The sequence below is a fragment of the Haliotis rufescens genome, unplaced genomic scaffold (genome assembly GCF_023055435.1).
Source record: "Haliotis rufescens isolate VD_foot unplaced genomic scaffold, xgHalRufe1.0.p SCAF_1, whole genome shotgun sequence".
Classification (NCBI taxonomy): Eukaryota; Metazoa; Mollusca; class Gastropoda; order Lepetellida; family Haliotidae; genus Haliotis; species Haliotis rufescens.
Genome location: NW_025963779.1, coordinates 71,562,549 through 71,578,216, shown reverse-complemented (window position 1 = coordinate 71,578,216; position 15,668 = coordinate 71,562,549). Strand labels below are relative to the sequence as shown.

At 39.6% G+C, this 15,668-nt stretch overlaps 1 protein-coding gene across 3 annotated transcripts in view; it reads right to left on the bottom strand.

Moving 5' to 3' along the window:
• Window positions 1-9,291: 9,291 nt before the first annotated feature.
• The window catches only part of LOC125382131 (neural cell adhesion molecule L1-like), a 32,056-nt gene continuing 25,679 nt past the window's right edge, over window positions 9,292-15,668 (bottom strand). For all 3 annotated transcript variants that reach the window (XM_048400455.1, XM_048400461.1, XM_048400464.1), the window contains 3 exons: window positions 13,285-13,620; window positions 11,858-11,966; window positions 9,292-10,213 (listed from right to left, as the gene is read on the bottom strand). In XM_048400455.1, coding sequence (XP_048256412.1) covers window positions 10,057-10,213; window positions 11,858-11,966; window positions 13,285-13,620 — 602 coding nt within the window. In that variant the 3' untranslated portion in view covers window positions 9,292-10,056. The remainder of the gene's footprint in view (window positions 10,214-11,857; window positions 11,967-13,284; window positions 13,621-15,668) is intronic.

The following is a 15,668-nucleotide window of genomic DNA, read 5'->3' as shown; positions in this document are numbered from 1 at the left end:
ATGCACTATTTTTTTAATACTTCAACACCTTCTGTCACATTTGGATATATTATGTTGAATTCATGCCCTGAATATAGAAAACAATATAAACTTATTTCACAACATATACATTCAGCTTAAAAATATGGTAATCAAAATGATAGATGTTGGTGTTTTTTGTTTTATAATTAACACCACTTTGCCTGCCGTCATTCATAATTCGGATAAGGTACGAACGTATCACGAGTCTGTGGCACCTCATGAGTGTGGCTTTTTCTACTGCTTGGGTGAGTGAGTGAGTGAGTGAGTTGGGTTTAACAGAACATCATGGCGTGTCAGCTTAATGTCGGTTTACAAGGCTAGTGGAATCCACGAGCACGAGTGCGACGCTGAAAACCCAATAATCTGAGTCAGAGAGAATCCGAGATTCTAATCTACGACTGTCGGATACCAGCATGCAAATGCATCTCTACACGGTCTTAATGCTCTGACGATCTGTGCGTAGGCTTCTGTTGGATTGTCAGTTTATATTGCACATTTATATACGTCAAAACACAGTTAGATCCGCCTATGCTACTAAGTTGTTTATCGTAGTTTATTTTCAGCATACCTCTGCGCAAGTGAAGACTAACCGGTTCGGTATGGTTTTGAGGACACAAGCCAGGAAGAGTGTGCGTGTTCTGTTACAATAGCGTCGGCCATCATAGGCCCACAACACCTTAGTTACCCTCCTCACTTCGCTGAACGTGCTGAATAGGAGCGTTCATGCAAACAATGTACAGCATGTGTACGGCCTTTCCATCTCTTGCCATGTCCCAGTTGCATGTATGGGCTAATATCCCACATGGGATCCGCATTGACGAACTATCTGCATTGACGAGCAGTGACGCATGACCAGCCTCATTTATCGGAGATTATATACATTGCTGAACAATGAGACATATATCGCCTCGTGCTTTATCATCTGATATGGTACGTATAACAGAAAGACACATGGAGACAAATATACCATGTGTGATAATAGAGTTGAACAGTACGACACACATAATATGGGCACACATTACCCAATAGGATACACACAGGTTAATATTGAGACACAGAGGCTAATGCAAGATGTAAAGGATGAACAGTGAGACATATATGGACATTGTATTTAAGTTGAACCTATATATATGTATGGAACATACCGAATGTAGGGATTGTTGATCATGAGTCATACACCGCCTCCGTGGTCTAGTGGTAGAGTATCCGCCTGGAGAGCGGCAGGTCAGGGGTTCGATCCAAAAAACGTTAAATTATGGTAGTTACCGTTCCTGTCGCTCGACATTTAGGGGCTAGAACAAGGACTGGTCGGCTATAATTCAGTATACTGTGTCTGAATGGGTTATTCATGTTAAACTGTGGTATCTCATTGGGCTAACACTAAAAATCGGAATTTGTCCGGACTAGTACAGGCACACGCACGCGCACACACGCGCGCGCACACACACACACACACACACACACACACACACACACACACACACACACACACACACACACACACACACACACACACACACACACACACACACACTCACACACACTCACACACACACTCACACACACTCACACATGCACACATGCACGTCACTATATTGGTGGGCCTACCATTAACATACGCCTTACACATGAGGTTGAACACTGAGGTATTTATAGTGTAATGTACTGAAAATGATACACATAGCTGAGCACCGAGATAAGCGTGCTAGGCTTTGATACATCATGTGATACATATAATAATGGAAAAAGTAAATGTGTTCCATATAAAGTCCAATATTAAGAAAAATATAAATAATTATGCTGAGAATAAATACCGCATCTGTCAATACACATTCATGAAGATTATTCAGTTGGAATGTTTGCGTGTGTGTTCGCAGCTTTATACCAAAACTCGTGCTTTTTTGTAATGTGAACGTTATCTGCAGTAGGGTAACACTCATGACTTGACACGGGCCGGTCGCCCATGTGTCGTGATATCTACGTCAACAGGACAACAATTTTCGATCGGTTCATCTGCGGAATCGATACCAAACTGCTTCATTATCAGCTTGGACAATTCCAAGGTTGAGATCAGTTAGAGGCAGAACCGTAAGCAACCGGTTGAGGGAGCACAACACAAAAGTGTATATATTGTTAACACCAGATCATATCAACTTCTTGGTAACTGAATAATAACCACGAATATGATGCTACTGGCAGTAGGGTTTTACAGACAGATCACGCACTGTGCACATTTTTTACCACTTGCAATAGTTAAGATTCACTTGGGTAGTTTGATGCCGTCTTAATGTGTATGTGAGGCAAAAAAGAAAGTCACACCTCACGATTTCTCTCTCGTTCAAACAGTTGTACATCGCTAATATTGAATGAAACTAAACAAACATTTCATCATAAGACAAGAACTGCTAAGCAGAAGTTGAATTTGAGATTTTGAATTTTTGTCAGATTCTTAAGAAAGCCAATGGGTAAACACTCAATCCAATAATAAATCAGTATGGTTCAACTTTCCAAAGAATAAAGTAGGGGTTTTGAGCAATGTACTACCATCATATCAGAATATGAAAAACGTCGTCACAGTTACTTTTGCCTTTGAGTATAATGTCAGGTTGTTGAGTGATCTAAGGGAGGCAACTCTCCTATCACAATGTTGTTTGACACGTTTGTCGCTGAATTCACTGGGAAAGGAGGCCCTCTGTACTAAATCAGGACACATACATGTGACAAGCAATACGGTTTCTCCTGGTAATTAAGGTACACCCGCCCCGTGGTGATTCCACAGTGCTATAGTGACAAGTCCCACAAAGTAAACGCAACTGTAAGGTTTGCCAGTAACGAAGACTGTTTAGTGGAGTATGGCCCTGATCCTCCATGAGGCTTGTGATCTTTTGTTTTACAAAATTTATATAGTTTGGCCATGACACCTTAGATTCCTTACTCGTTGAGGGGAAATATCAACGCATAACCATAAAATATGTATATAGTAAACTTCAATGGATCAGTAACTCTATAGAAAGGATACAAACCATATACATTTCATCGTTACTGGCAGAATGGGTTAAAGCTGGTATAAGAAGACAAAATACTTTCCATAATCATAAGAAATTTGTGCCTAAAGCAGAGATCATTGTACTATTGCGAAGATATCATGCGCATGTATTTATGAATCACTATCCGTGAATTCAATTCTATCCAGAGCTGTTGCAGCTTTTTCTCTTGTTGTATGCAGATGACATAAACTGTATTGTTAACACTGAAACTGTTGACACGTGTAAACATTGATCAAACAAAAATTGCTGTCTTCAAAAAGAAGGGAATACTGACAAAATATGAAAAGTTTGCATTATGGTGTCTTCCGTTGGAATGTGTGTCATCGTATAAATACTTAGGGGTTACTTATTCAAAAAACAGTTGGAGTAGACATGTGTCAAATGTATTGCTAGAGGCAAAGCGGGTTAAGTGCTCTGTATGTAAGTACCTGAGACATTTTTAACCAAATGATAATCATGTGAATTTTAAGGTTTTCGACATTACATTTCCAAATGGTGCAAGATTGTAAGTATGCGTCGTTACCCTAAAAAGGGTTAAATATATTGTATCGTGAAGCTCTTAAATCAACCTGCTCAGTTAACTAGTACCAGCATTTATCAGTAAATTTAGGTTACTTCAGGTCAGCAATGGCTCACATTCTTTACGTGGAAACAGGTCGATACAATAACACTCCCAAGGACGAAAGGTTTGTGAGATATGTGACACGGGCTACCATCCTGTTATCGCTTATGGTAATCTTCGACAGAAGAAAAGTTCCATAACCATCCTACAATATCTGTGTTTAATATTCTAATGTCAAACCAGTCGACAAAACGAGAAATACAGCCATATTTGTGCATCACGCAATGAATCCTCGTTTGGCCATACTGTCTTCTGTCGACCTTCACTTGTAGCATAGGACAAAGTCCTACGCGTTATTTTACATTCAATAAAGAATTAAGACAGTAGGACATGACTGTCGACTACATATGCATTAGTATACTGGAATATTATTGATAACCCTGACTCTATGCCAGTTATTCTCCACTACAAGTATATGGTGTCTGGTTGGTCCTGTGTAATGGTTTGAGTGTCCTTGTGGTGGTCACCCTTTTTGACCAGAGAAACATAGCCAAATCTGCGCAGACCAAGGGGGATCCCGGAATATGGCAGCAGTAAAAGGTTCGCAGTGAATTTTAACTTGAAACAATTCTTGCTCATATTCATGAAAGTGTAGGGTACAGATGTCACCGTCAAATGGATGAGTTTGTCGGACAAATTTATCGAGATACATATGTCGAAGCTACAACTTTGTCAAAATATAATTCAATATACCAGCGACAATAAAGGGAACTGATGAAATGATAGTGAGAGTGTAATGAAATAATGGTGTGTAGAATTAATCTAGGGCGTGTAGATCAATATCTGCTGTGTCCACCTTGTTCAGTGATTCATGGATGACATACCTTTGACTTCACTTTGGTATTGCCCGCCATTCCACCTGGAGAGCTACTCCAAGCTTTGCCCCGTTGGCGGATTATGGGTCTCTGGCGTAGGAGAGAATCCAAAATGTCTTCAACATATCGGTGCCCAGTGAAATGTCCATAAACAATAACCAAATCAGTTCGCCTTTCACGCGTGATACCCTCCCACACCATCACACTACCACCCTAATACCCGCTCCCCGCTTCGTCGCCAACAACCTTTTCTGCCATCTGTGAATCGGAGGCAAAACCTTTATTCGTCAGTAAATACAAAGCGTGTACCTGGTCTGTCAAGCTCATGGTAAGCTGTTAGGGTCACATCCTTCACAGGGCGGTCTGCATAGAGTCAACTTTTAAAGGCACATGTTGAAATTCGTCTTTCTGTTGATAACAGGAGCGGAGTTGATGTTTTTGCGTAGTGCAATAAATGTAATGAGACGCTCTAGTCTGGGTGTCTTGGTTTTTTAGGCCCGTCACGCCCAGGTCTCATTGCAATCCTACCCGTTTGACGGCACTTGTCCCCCAGTCGGGAAATTACACTGTTTGATTTGACAAACATTCGGACAACTTGGAATATTGACGTCACAAAAGACTGACAGCACAACATCACCAATTTGCTCCAAACATCTTTGGTACTAATCATATTCATCGCCTCCTTGGTCTGGTGGTAGAGCGTCCGCCCGGAGAGCGGAAGGTCCGGGGTTTGATACGACATACCAAAAGACGTTAACAGATGGTACCTCTTGTTACCCTGTCCGGCGCTCGGCATTAAGGGGCTAAAACTGGGACTGTCTGAGTGGGGTATTCATGTTTAATGTAGAAATCCGTTGTACGATTCCGACTGTATCATAAGCATGTGTGTATGTTTCACTATCAATTAGTGATATAACAGGTGTTCGAGAAAAGGAGAGCGCATCCTCCTGCCCAAAGGATGTTACCCGTCGCAAACACAAGCAAAGGAAAGTGTCTCGACGAACGGGAACATGATTCCATATATATATATATTCCAGCTGCTATTTGATAGACTAGTGAGTTATGAGTGTGCGTGTGTGTGTGTGTGTGTGTGTGTGTGTGTGTGTGTGTGTGTGTGTGTGTGTGTGTGTGTGAGAGAGTTTGGTTTAACGCCGCTGTTAATAGTATTCCAGTAATATCACGACGTGTTAGCTTAATGTGGGAGTAAAGCCCGAAGTGATCCAGTTCTCAGACGTTTACCACTTCGGTGAAACCCATGGTATGGCTGAAAAACCTAGAAACATAATCGGGGCGAATCGAGATTCGAACCCACAATCAAAGGTTTCTGACGTGCACAGCGAATCGCGGCGCCTTAGACGACTGGGCCACCAGTGCCTCCAGTGATTTATGAACGCATCCTTATGATACTGTCGGAACCGTGCACTCGTATTATGGCTTCGCTTCTCTGTACAGCCACGAAGGTCGTGTTTCTGATCACACAAGTGACAGTACTTCTTATCGACTTCCATACACATTGAGGTTGAAAGCGTTTATATCAGTGTTCTTCAAAAACATTTCTTACGTCTCGGTTCTGAGATGGCCAATCTAGCTGTGACACCGTAACTTTGTTCTCTATAGTCTATATCATTGTCACATCAATGGCTTTCATCACCGTCAATGACTGCCCCCATACTTCCGCCTTTAGGACAAGCATGGGTTGCTGAATGCCTATTCTAACGAAGATTTTCACGAATTGAAGTCAGGAGGTATATAACAGAGATATGTCTCCTGTGAAACTTTAGTCGTTCTAACAAGTTAGATTTGTTCGCGGTGTACCTTTTTTTCTAGTCTAACTTTAACCAATAATCTGCCTATTCCTATGATCGACAAATCAAATACTGAGCTGCTCTTAGTAAAAATTGCATTGGGCATCGTTTTGAGCACTGATACGTGAAGTTTGGAAACGTCTTCCATATGTCCATTAAAAGCTCTAATTAGGCCTTGTATCATGTGACCTTGATCAAACAACTTTTGTTCAAGTCATAAGATTCTTTGAAATCACCATAGAAAAAGCATGCTCTATTGTTCCTCAAAAGTTTTGAAAAAAGACAAGGGCCGTAGCTCTTGGAGTATTGCTCCACATAAAAAGGAAAGTTGACTATTGGAGCACTAAAAGATTTTGTCATTCTGATCTAAAAACAGATAAGGTGGTGTCACTGATCTCTTTTATTTCTAGTTCAGGTGGGTAAATCAGTGAAACGGAATAGGTAATTTGATATCCGATATACCTGAAGCATATATTAAACATTTTGACCCTTATTCCCGTTTTTTCATTTTCCCAATCCGAGCAGAAATTCAGATTCATATGCACGAAGAAACAGATCATCAAGGAGTGTAACCCATGCCTGAATGTCCTATTTATCAGTGAGAAAGTCAATCAATCAATACATTATTCAGTATAAGGCCATAGGCCCACATACAAAAATCAATTTCAAAGTAGTAGCAATATACATAATTGTAAAAATGTTTTAACAAATACTTTATTCTTTAATAAGCATGATAAATACACGAGCATAATGATTTGATTTGTTATAAATATGGTTATAAATGATTCATATTAACATTAATGATACTTGTCTTTGGTAAAAATTTAATCTTGATAGCAATAAAAGTTATAGAAACAATCATATTCATCTTCCATACTTCGATCACATAAAGGTTTCTAACACATACATCTACGTGTATATTCATTATTTCTAAACTTCTCAAATAGGTTGCAAAGCTTTAATTCACAAATAAAGACACTTTAAACAAAACTTTAAATTCTCCTCAAGGTTATGTCGAAAAATGTTGTTAATAGTGGATGTCCAATTCTGATGAAATATTTTAAAAGCACAATCATTCAATATAACAATCTTCAACTGTTTGTGACAGCCACACAAAACCAAAACCATGAGAAGATATTAAGTGTATATTATTTGAAGCCCAGTTATTCTATTACCCTAAATATAGGGTACATTATCTAAATAAAATAATATTTTGTACGCTTTTAGGGGAGGTGTTTCTATAATTATACTAATACCCAATGCTACGAACAAGTGGGTTGATATACATCAGATATCGGCCACATATGCCATCCACATTAGGTGTTTTTCGTCCAATTTGTAAAAGGTTTTTACCAGCCAGTAGATCTGTACTATCAAATCTATTGATCCCCAAAATTGTATATGCGTACAAAAAGAAGCGGACTAACCTGACAATGAAATAACGTAAAGAATACTTCAGGGGCAGTAATACATAGTTTTCTAGTTGTAAGTAACTCAAATAAAGCCTTTTGGCATGTACAGCTAGATCAGTATAAACAGCTTTACTTTGACTACATTTACAAGTGAAAACTAATCCCAGATATCGATACGTATTACATCCTCGAGCGCTGAGACCTATCTTCAATAATATCATACTGCTATAGCTGAAAAACAACATTATATTTTTCAAAGTTAAAAGTCACTCCCCACTTCGCTGCATAAGAACCTAAAATATTTATCTGGTGCTGTAAACTACGTATAGTATCAGAAACCAGAATTACATCATCAACAAATATCAACATTAATATATATCTTGTATAATTTGGGAGGTGTTATTTCCCATGAGTTCGACGTGTCATAATTTATACAGTAGGGGATTATGAAAGAATATAAATGTTAATACAAATTATTATAAAGCAAAGGTATGTGTTGACCATAAACATCCTGTACAAGAACAAGAACGTTCATGTCTGTAAAACGTACACGTGCAGTGGACAAAAGTGAGTGAGTGAGTGCATATGGTTTTACGCCGCTTTTAGCAATATTCCAGCAATATCACGGCGGGGGACACCAGAAATGGGCTTCACACATTGTACCCATGTCGGGAATCTAACCCGGGTCTTCGGCGTGACGTAAATGTTGACGATCGACCCCGTCCAGGCTCTACGAAATCGAGGTCAAACGGTGAATCAAATTGCAGACGTCCAGATGTAGAAGACACCGTCAGGCTCATCTCCATGCTCGACAGCCACGTGTTTTGCCGCCCCTTAATGAATCGTCATATTTCCAACACAACGTCGAAACTGGGGTAATCGACAATAGTCCCGTGTCATGATTTGCACTTCTTCGATAGGTGTGGTCGTGTCTGGCCACGTCGAAGTGACTGTCAAGCCAGTGTCAACCTGAGACCTCATGACAGATTTGGCGGTGGGTCGTTGATGGTGTTGTTTGGCATCACTGTGACTCACCGAGCTCCACTACACCATCTGTTGCCCCGTTTGCAAGCCACGTGGGTCGAAGTTTAGTCTTTCAGGACGACAAAGCCCGCGCTCATCGTCAATACTCCCCTCCAGCAGAACACCATCCATAAAGAGTCATGACTAACAATATGCCCAGACCTTTCCCCAATTGAACACGTTTGGGACATGCTAGGGAGACGTGCGTCAACGTTATAGGCCGCCGACCACGTTGAGAAAAGCGGGACCGACTTCCCCAAATCGCCACTGGGAGACCCATATGCAGTATGCCTAGTACACCGGTTGAAACTGTTCCCAATTCGTTCATTAATACCATACAACTATAACTCGAAACTAATATATCTTACAATTTTGGAAATTTTAAGCTGTTTCCGAGTAGGGGAAGGTGGGGTAGCCTAGTGGTTAAAGCGTTCGTTCGTCACGCCACAGACCCGGATTCGATTCCCCACATGGTTACTATGTGTGAAGCCAATTTCTGGTTGTCCTCGCCGTGATATTTCTGGAATATTGCTAAAACCACACTCACTCACTCACTCACTCACTCACTCACTCACTCACTCACCCAATCACTCTGAGTATTCTCTCCTTTATATATATATATACAATAATTATGGTGTGAAAATACATAAGGAACAAATATGCAGACAAACAGTAATCTTACCACATAACGATCCAGCTATAGGTGTAATACAATGATTTCTACAGAATCGAGCAATGTTCACAGAAAAATCTTTTCAACGAATAAGGAATGTCGCAACTGTATAACCTGGCTTATTATATATAACGCCTCTTCTAAATAGTGTACAGAGCGTCTGCGCGTCGAGGTGAATGTCAGGGAACCGATCCCCGTCTGCGTCTTACTAAAAAACGTTAAAAGACGGTACTTTTTGTTTCCCTCCCTTGCGCTCGGCATTAAGGGGATAACAAAGACTGGTTGACTCGGAGTCAGTATACTGTGTTTGAGTGGGGAATTTGTGTTAAACTGCGGCATGGTATCTCAGAGGACGCACACACGTACACCACGTACCTACGTGACTATGTAAGTGCACTAATAAGTTAAACTCAATTTCGCAAGGACGCTTGTGACTATGACATTAGGCTTCATTAAATAAATTAATTTCCTAAGTTATTAAGATAACATACAATACAAAACACATGCAGTCACATGTGAATATTTGAACTTATCCTAATCATGGATTTAAAAACACGAAGAGAAAATTATTTGTAAGTCCTTTCTCAAGGTGTGGTATCAACGTGAGACGGTGGCATCACCTGCAGATAGATTTGGCGTTAACATCTCGTCGGCGCGGGCACATCGGGTATGGTGGAATAGTAAGGACCATCGTCACCTCCCGCTTCGCCACCTCCTACTACATGACTCATGTTGATGGCGACTGGAGTCAGGTAGGCCTCACTTGGTTGTTGAGTCGGACAGGTACATGTGGGCCTGCAGAAGAGGAAACATACTATATTGTATATGTATGGCGCGTGAAGACATCCTGTTGGAAGGGTTGTTATTTTGAAACTTAATACCACCAGCAAAAGTCCTGATAATTGAAAAACTACAGTCGGTTCACAGTTTGTGGTATATTGTGGCAATCGTTGTTGACGGAAATCCTAGTTGCCTATCTCATTTTGTGTTGACTGTAACTTTTAAACAAAATGTGATTCCTGTCAGCAAAAGTGATAAACGGCTGCGATCTGCGCCACTCTGGTCTTTCATGTCATACTAAACTTGTTAACCTTTAATATTCACATATAAATGCATTCGGGCGTGACTACTTAGTTGCTATGACTTCTGCCAAATACTCTTTTTCAAGAAGTTGTTATATGCCAGTGTATTTTATTGTTTCTGTTGGGATTGGGTAGACGCTTATTGTGTTTCGACAATGATCAGTCGTCAGGAATTACTATATTTCGATGCTAGTATGGTGCGTAAACTTCCGGTCCGTATTCTATTTGCTGAGGGCACGGTATGGACATTTCAGGTAGCTTGTTAGGTATTAAAAAAGGGGACAATAGCGTTTTTTCGTATCCCTCACGCTTTTCAGCGCTTCGGAACCAGCTTTCATGTGATAATCGCTCATCATCCCTGATTCCCTGAAAAGACCATCTCGGAAGCTTGACCACTTTCGCCGCTACTTGAATATATAGTATTATCACTGACGTTTGCCATCACCACTGTATTTTGCCATCACCACTGTTTTTTTTATGTATCTGATGCTGACCGCTACAATCATATTATATTATGCCATTGAATATTGTTCTACCACTCTATTGTGTAGTGCCATTGTACGTGTTGTGCAGTAATTTGTATTGATTTGTAAACGTAGTTAATTTTTGTAATACATCTGTTGATTGTATACCACTTGTTTCACACTAAGTTCTGTTACGTACAGATTTGGGGTTAACAGACCGCCTCAGTGGTCTAGTGGTAGAGCGTCCGCCCGGACAGCGGAAGGTCCAGGGTTCGACCCCTGGCCGCGTCATACCAAAAGACGTTAAACGACTTGTTGTTATCCTGTCTGGCGCTCGGCATTAAGGGGTTAAAACAAGGACTGGTCGGCTCGGAGTCAGTATACTGTGTCTGAGTGGGGTATTCATGTTAAACTGCGGCATGGTATCTCAGTGTGCTAGCACTATAAATCGGCATCAGTCCGAACAAGTACAAGCAGCCACACACACACACACACACACACACACACACACACACACGTGCATGCACGTCGCTGTATAAGTGCAATAATCTTGGACGCGACGTTAAACCCCATTTCACCCCACCTCACCTGGGTTAACATCTTGTTTCAATTTGGGAATCGACTCGTAACATTGGGTGAGTGTGTAAATAAAACCTCAAAAGCAAGAACCACATTTTCTCCCTATTCCACAATAATAAAACATAGACCATGCCCTCCGTTAAACAAAATCGAGTTGAACTATCCATTCTGGGTCGAGGGTACTCACAGCATAAACTCCATGGAAATAAGTAGGCATTATAAAGCGTGAAGAGGTCACCAAAATGGCAAAAAAAAGAGTAGATCTATAGATTTCTTGTAACTTGTGGTTTAGTGAGGAGACCTAAAGTGAATACCTTCTTATAATTAAAAACACCACTATGAACAGGAGCACAACGACTGCCGCAGACAATGAATATATCCACGGATACAGTGAGTGTTCTTCACAGACGTCTAGATCTGCACCTGAAACAATCAGAGGTTTCTGATGCATTAATGTACAGAAAATAATGACTTTCCCCCAATGCTTGTCAGTTTCTTTGGATGACCCTCCACGAAAAGATAAATAGCAAAATCACCTTCATAAAAAGAGAATTTCTATCTATTTCAAGAATGTCCATAATTCTTACTCCTCATGCATGTAAAATCATGGGCAAATTATTGTTGTTTTCTGAGGCAGGTTAATGTTACTGATCCGCCAATCCTCATTGCGGCCACATGTTGCACGTCTTCCCTTGATAGACGTATAGACGCTGGGAGGGCGGGGGAGGGGGGTGGGTAAGAACTGAATTGCAGTCAACTTTTATCTGAAACAAATATAGGGTGGCGCCTCCTTTTTTACGTATACTTTAGCTGAAATATCAAAATACAAAACCGAATTTTTTAAAATGAAAGTAGAAGAATCTAGAGGATTGGAATTGGAATCCTGTAAATAAATTAAGCACAAAGATGAGTGACATGTTTCATTACAGGTAGATGATAAATTTATCAGTTATCACTTAAGATTTCTGTACGATATCAGGTTTCCAACAAAAACAAAACACCTATTTGTACTATATGATACCATGAGTGAGTTGGGTTTAACGCCGCTTTTAACAGTATTCCAGTTATATCACGGCGTGTCAGCTTCATGTGGGAGGAAAGCCCGAAGTGATGCAGGTCTCAGACGTTTACCACTTCGAGGGTGAAACCCACAAGCACGAGTATGGTGCTGACAAACCTAGAAACATAATCGGGGCGAACCGTGATTCGAACCCACAATCATAGGTTTCTGGCGTGCCCAAGGGACGCAACTCTGCACAGCGAATCGCGGCGCCTTAGACGACTGGGCCACCCGTGCCCCCTCTTTTCATCCTGAAATGATTTGAACTATGATAAGAAGCACTAAAGACTATAAAAGTCTTAAAATTGAACAATATAAATTAGGACAACATGCAGATTTCACACAACTTTGCTTGAATAGAACAGAAGGCCTCTTTTCTTCCAAGCATTTCATATTTGAACTGAACCTATATGGATACGTCGGCCTGAAACCACCCCAGAACGCACAGTAACCAACAGGCACAACAGAAGTACACACCTCGGGGAACACATCCAGCGAGTGAGTGAGTGGTTAGCTTTTAAGGCGCTTTTAGCAATATTTTAGGCATATCACGGCCTATGGACACCACGCCGGGATTAGAAACCTTCCTCCCACGCACTATCCATCTGAGAGACATATGACACATGCTTGGCACAGCAGACATGGTGACAACATCAAATTGTTCATATCAAGGGTACAAACCTGTCACTTGATATCTGTCACCTGTCCCATCATCTAGGACAACGTCAATAACTACACGGCGGGTTTCAAAGTCGTGGTACAGCACTCCGGTGTAGGTTCCTTCTATATGTCTGTACTCCTCATCGCTCAGACTTGTAGTGTTGATGTAGGTTTGTTTCGTGGCGTCATCGTAGACCACATGTGGCGGTAGTCCTGTGTAATACGTGTGTTTCTTGAATTCCCATCTGTACCTGAGTGTCATCCCCGGGTCTGTGGTTCCCCGCACAGTGAGGTTCACCAGATCACCTTTCTTGATGCCCTGCTTAAGTGGAGGCTGGGTAGTCACTTTGATTGGTTCTGGAATGTAGGATTACATATGATTTCATACATAGAGGATATAATATGAGTGTTCATGTCATACTATGTTTACGACACTCGTGTCTAAATCCCGGTATTTTTAGTGTTTACCTATTGACCTTTGTCACTCTTTGCTAATTCCGGTTTTAAAGCGAGGCTTGGAGAGCAGAAGGTGAAGGCTGGATAGCACATGATACACATAGAGATGTCAACAAGGACGCAATCAAGAAAAACTGTGACAATTATACCATTCCGGTACTATCACGGCAACAATTATCGTAAGTATTGAACACTATAATTATTCATTGACAAAATTTTCTACTGTTATCTGGTCTCCTCACTGATATACATTTAGCAAGTGAGTCTGGCCGTTCTGTTGTGATTTCAATTTCAAATATCCATGACCACCTGGTAACTCCCAGTGCAGGTTATTGTAGTTGAACAGACTTAATAAAACCCTACTGGGATCATGTAAAGAATAATTCATTGTTAACACACCATTAACCCAAACTATTTATTTATGTGTTTTAGTCAAGGTGTGAGTTTGAATAACTTTGCGAGTTGTATTTGAAGTCGAGCAGAAAATATTGAACTTTTGACCATATCTAGATAGATGGTTGAAACTAACTAAATTGATATGTTGATATAATTTATCATATTGTAACCTATTGAGAATTTATAGTCATAAGCAAATCAGAATTTTGCATCAGATGTGTATTTGATGTAAATTGTAATTGACTCAAATACATTCCAATAAGATATTAGACCTATAGATGCTGCTGTGATTGTGAACAGAAGTTATTTTAATTGTCAATGTTGACAGATTAGATAGCATGAGGTGTAATATTTCAACTGAATTATAACATAAAGGGTGTGTAGATATTTAAAGTGAAGTACAGTTTGATCTGCAATTTTGTAAACAGTATTTCTACCAAAATGATAATTATTTTTCTGTACCAAATTAATCATGTAATGTAATGAAAAAAAACAACCAAATAATTAATGGCGAGTAAATGTTCAATCTACATGTGATCTTTATGTTATGTACAGAAACAGATAACTCTTTAACAGTCTGTATTCAAATATTGAAAATTCATAAATTGAGTTTGAAATTACTATAAACATAATTATTTTTGCAATCATAACTCATTTATTCCCTTTGTTTAATTATGAAATCCATCTTTTTTATGTACACAAACATGTTTTGAAAATTTTAAAACAAAATAATCTCTTTTATGCCAGCAAATGCTATGTAATGTATTATTGATTATTAATCATATCAATTTATATATTAGATTATAGTTGTGCTTACTGTGTCAGTGTGCAATAACTATATTGTTATGAATAATGTTTTGCTATTGATCACAATCTTTAGAGCATGAGTTTATTTTAATCTAGTCAAGTGGTGTGATAATTTTGATAATTTTGATAATTCAGTCAAGACGAGAAATAGAAAAAAGTATAAAAACTTAGGAATTTTTTTTCCTTGTCAAATAACGATGATAGCATGATTATTTTCACGAGTGGCACAGCCACAAATCAAAATATCAACTTTAGTAAACCACAAGATGAGATAAACATTTCATTTGACCAAATAAATACAAGTCTTATTCATATTATATTTTCTTTGTGATCTTCATGACCTTACTCAGAAAACCATAGTGCCAATGAGGCAGACTGACTGTAGGTGTGACGAAACGTGAATTTCTCTATTTCAGAAGAATGTTGTTTTCTGAATAAGCAATATTTTGAGAGAAGGTGAATATGCATTTTTTTGTAAAAAAAATCGTATAAGTAGAAATATTATTACAATATTATTGAATTATTTATACACAATGAATATCTACACAGTTTACAGAGTCCACTATGTTTCTTCACGGAGAAGATGTATGCTGAAACTAAAACCATCTCCGGTGATGGAGGTCTGGGGGAGCTTTCGGCTGATTGTAACACACTGGGTACAATGTGCTTCCTGTCAAATTCACTTAAATAGGACGAGGAAGTGAAAGCCATATTGACTCACTCAACAAAAGTGCTTCATGTTACGT